At 46.1% G+C, this 4,002-nt stretch overlaps 1 protein-coding gene across 1 annotated transcript in view; it reads right to left on the reverse strand.

The window, feature by feature from the left end:
• The window catches only part of FAM92B (family with sequence similarity 92, member B), a 16,653-nt gene that overhangs the window by 3,252 nt on the left and 9,399 nt on the right, over positions 1–4,002 (reverse strand). Inside the window, exon 7 of the mRNA XM_011971469.1 lies at positions 2,123–2,236. Coding sequence (XP_011826859.1) covers positions 2,123–2,236 — 114 coding nt within the window. The remainder of the gene's footprint in view (positions 1–2,122; positions 2,237–4,002) is intronic.

A 4,002-nucleotide genomic window follows, 5' to 3' on the forward strand; every position in this document is an offset into this window, starting at 1 on the left:
TAGACTTACAGAAGGATGTCACAGATAATGCAAACAGCTCATTCTAGATTATAACTGATCAGATGGGGATAAATAGCATTTCTTTCTATTTCAAAACTACACCAAGCATCAGCCAGGAAATGTTTTTTGTTGTTGTTAATCCATTCACGGTTTTTCTTTTTTTTTCTTTTTTTTGAGATGGAGTCTCGTGCTGTTGCCCAGGCTGTAGTGCAGTGGCATGATCTCAGCTCACTGCAACCTCCACCTCCCGGGTCCAAGCGATTCTCCTGCCTCAGCCTGCTGAGTAGCTGAGATTGCAGGTGCCCACCACCATGCCCAGCTAATTTTGTATTTTAGTAGATGTTGTGGGAAGTCAGGAACCCCAAAGAGAGGGACCGGCTGAAGTCATGGCAGAGGAACATAAATTGTTAAGATTTCATGGACATCTATCAGTTCCCAAAATTAATACTTTTATAATTTCTTACACCTGTCTTTACTGCGATCCCTGAACATAAATTGTGAAGATTTCATGGACATTTATCAGTTCCCAAAATTAATACTCTTAAAATTTCTTATGCCTGTCTTTACTTTAATCTCTTAATCCTGTTATCTTCATAAACTGAGAATGTATGTCACCTCAGTACCACGATTGTACAAATTGATTGTAAAACATGTGTGTTTGAACAATGTGAAATCAGCGCACCTTGAAAACGAACAGAATAACAGCAATTTTAGGGAACAAGGGAAGACAACCAAAGGTCTGACTGCCTGCAGGGTCGGGCAGAATAGAGCCATATTTTCCTTCTTGCAGAGAGCCTATACACGGACGTGCAAGTAGGAGAGATATCACTGAATTCTTTTCCCAGCAAGGAATATTAATAATTAATACCCTGAGGAAGGAATGCATTCCTGGGGGGAGGTCTATAAACGGCTGCTCTGGGAGTGTCTGTATTATGCAATCAAGATAAGGACTGAAATATGCTCTGGTCTCCTGTAGTACCCTCAGGCTTATTAGGGTGGGGAAAAGATCCCACCCTGGTAAATTTGAGGTCAGACTGGTTCTCTGCTCTCGAACCCTGTTTTCTGTTGTTTAAGTGTTTATCAAGACAATACATGCACAGCCAAACATAGACCCTCATCAGTAATTCTAATTTTGCTCTTTGCCTTGTGATCTTTGCTTTGCCCTTTGCCTTGTGATCTTTACTGCCCTTTAAAGCATGTGATCTTTATGACCTACTCCCTGTTCATGCACCCCCTCCCCTTGTAAAGTCCTTAATAAAAACCTGCTGGTTTTGTGGCTCAGGGGACATCATGGACCTACCAATATGTGATGTCACCCCTGGAGGCCCAGCCGTAAAATTCCTCTCTTTGTACTCTTTCTCTTTATTTCTCAGACAGGCCGACACGTAGGGAAAATAGAAAGGACCTATGTTGAAATACTGGGGGCTGGTTCCCCCAGTAAGTAGAGACAGGGTTTCACCACGTTGGCCAGCCTGGCCTTGAACTCCTGACCTCAGGTGATCTGCCTGCCTTGGCCTCCCAAAGTGCTGGGATTACAGGCGTGAACCACCACGCCCCACTGATCCATTTGTTTTTAAACACCCCAATGATGATGAATATGTTGATATTCCAAACAGTGTTACGAAAAATTGTCCTGTTTGGCACCCAGGTGCAGATATTGACAATGCTTCATCAGAATGAGTCTTCAAAGTTAGAAAAGTTATGAAATGTGGCCAGGCACAGTGGCTCACACCTGTAATCCCAACACTTTGGGAGGCTGAGGCGGGTGAATCACAAGGTCAGGAGATCAAGACCATCCTGGCTAACATGGTGAAACCCTGTCTCCCCTAAAAATACCAAAAATTAGCCAGGTGTTGTGGTGGGTGCCTATAGTCCCAGCGACTCAGGAGGCTGAGGCAGGAGAATGGTGTGAACCTGGGAGGCACAGCTTGCAGTGAGCTGAGATTGTCCCATTGCACTCCAGCCTGGGCGACAGAGTGAGACTCCGTCTCAAAAAAAAAAACAAAAAGAAAAAAAGAATAGTTGTGAAACGTTACCAACAAAAACTGCTTCTATCAATACAGAACCAAAGTGAAACTCTGCCCCACTCCACCAAATAGGAAATGGGGTGTCTGTGACCCACCTGCAGATCCCTCTCCAGGTCATACTTCTCCAGGGTCTGGAAGGCACTAGAATACACCTCCAACGCTTTGGCATGGAAAACCATCTCAATAGTCACAAAATTAGAAAAAAATGTCTGTGGGGAGAGAAACCCAAAGAATCAAAGAATGTACGCATCACGGTGAGAAAGAGACCCCAGGGTAGCCTGGGATGTAGGCAGATGGGATGGGGGTGAGGGGAGCTGTCCGTGTGGGGACAGGCCCTAGGTGGGAAGTTTCGACATGTTATTTTAAATTTATTTTTCTTTGAGAGAGAACACATTTGCATGCTTCAAAAATCAAAACTATTGGTCAGGCACAGTGGCTCATGCCTGTAATCTCAGTAACTTGGGAGGTGGAGTCAGGAGGATCACTTGAGCCCAGGAGTTCAAGACCAGCCTGGGCAACATGGCAAAACTCTGTCTCTACTAAGTACATATGTAAGTAAGTAAATAAGTAAATAAATAAATATAAACCATGCCAAAGTGTCAATTGAGGAGACTTGCTCTACATCCTCCATCCTGTTCCCTTTTTCATTTTCCCTCCACCTCCTGACATCACGTTCAGAAGTTTTTGTGTGTTCCCCCCTTGTTTCCTTAGATAAGCCAATATTCTTCTCTTGTCCCTTTTTCACTCTCTTCTGAGCTTGCTTTTTCCCCTGCTAACAATTGGTCCTGAAGATCTTTTCACAGGAGGCTTTTTTTTTTTTTTTTTTTGAGATGGAGTCTCTCTCTGTTGCCCAGGCTGGAGTGCAGTGGTGTGATCTCGGCTCACTACAATCCCTGCCTCCCAGGTTCAAGCGATTCTCCTGCCTCAGCCTCCTGAGTAGCTGGGATTACAGGCGCCCACCACCACACCCAGCTAATTTTTGTATTTTTAGTAGAGATGGGCTTTCACCATGTTGACCAGGCTGGTCTCGAACTCCTCATGATCCACAGAAGGGCTCCACTTTCATGAATGAGATTAGTGCCCTTGTAAAAAAGACTGGAGGGAGCTTTTCTGCCCCTTCTGCCACATGCGGATGCATAGAAGGCACCAGCCGTGGGGAACAGGCCCTCCTTGGATGCTGAATCTGCTGGAGCCTCGGTCTTGGACTCCCCAGGCTCCAACACGGTGAGAAAGAAACTTCTGTTGTTTACAAATCACCCAGCTTCAAGTGTTGTGTTGGCGCAGGCTGGATGGGCTAAGACAGGTGGTGATGATTAGCTCAAGTTCTTGTTTTATCTCTTTTGAAATGTGAAGGGCTTTCAAGGCATGGTTTGGATTCACATTTCTTACAAATTTAATCCCAGGACTTGAAAGCATGCCGACTTTTAAACTGTGCTTCTGTTGGCCCCTGACCTGCAGAACCGTGTGGGCCATGCTCCCTGGTGCCGTCCACCCAGCCCCAAACACATCAGGTGCTGAATAATGTCTGCCGACAGTTTCAGGTCCTCCTTGCCACGTAGACAGGGTGAGCACTAATCACTGACGCTTCATTCCCTTGTGCATGCGTTCATGTAGGCGTTCACTCATTCATTCATTCCACAAGCATTTACTGAATACCCACTAGGTACCAGGCCCTGGACCCTGGTGGCTGGGACTGGCAGGGGACCTGTCCTGTGGCACCGACATGCAGTATGTTACACAGCGACCTCACAGGCTTCTCTGCTCCACAATGTGACGAACGTGATGGACGGCACACAGCGTATCACCGGCCACACGAGCCGTCCATCTCCTCCCACCCCAACGGTGTCAACTCCGTCAGCTCAGGGACCTTGTTTGTTGGACATGATGTCCCCAGCATCAGGCACAGCACCTGGCACATAGCAGGTGTGCATTCCACACTTGTTAAAGTAACGTGTGAATTGAATACACAATTAAC

This window comes from Mandrillus leucophaeus, unplaced genomic scaffold, assembly GCF_000951045.1.
Source record: "Mandrillus leucophaeus isolate KB7577 unplaced genomic scaffold, Mleu.le_1.0 Scaffold10, whole genome shotgun sequence".
In the NCBI taxonomy this organism is placed as follows: domain Eukaryota; kingdom Metazoa; phylum Chordata; class Mammalia; order Primates; family Cercopithecidae; genus Mandrillus; species Mandrillus leucophaeus.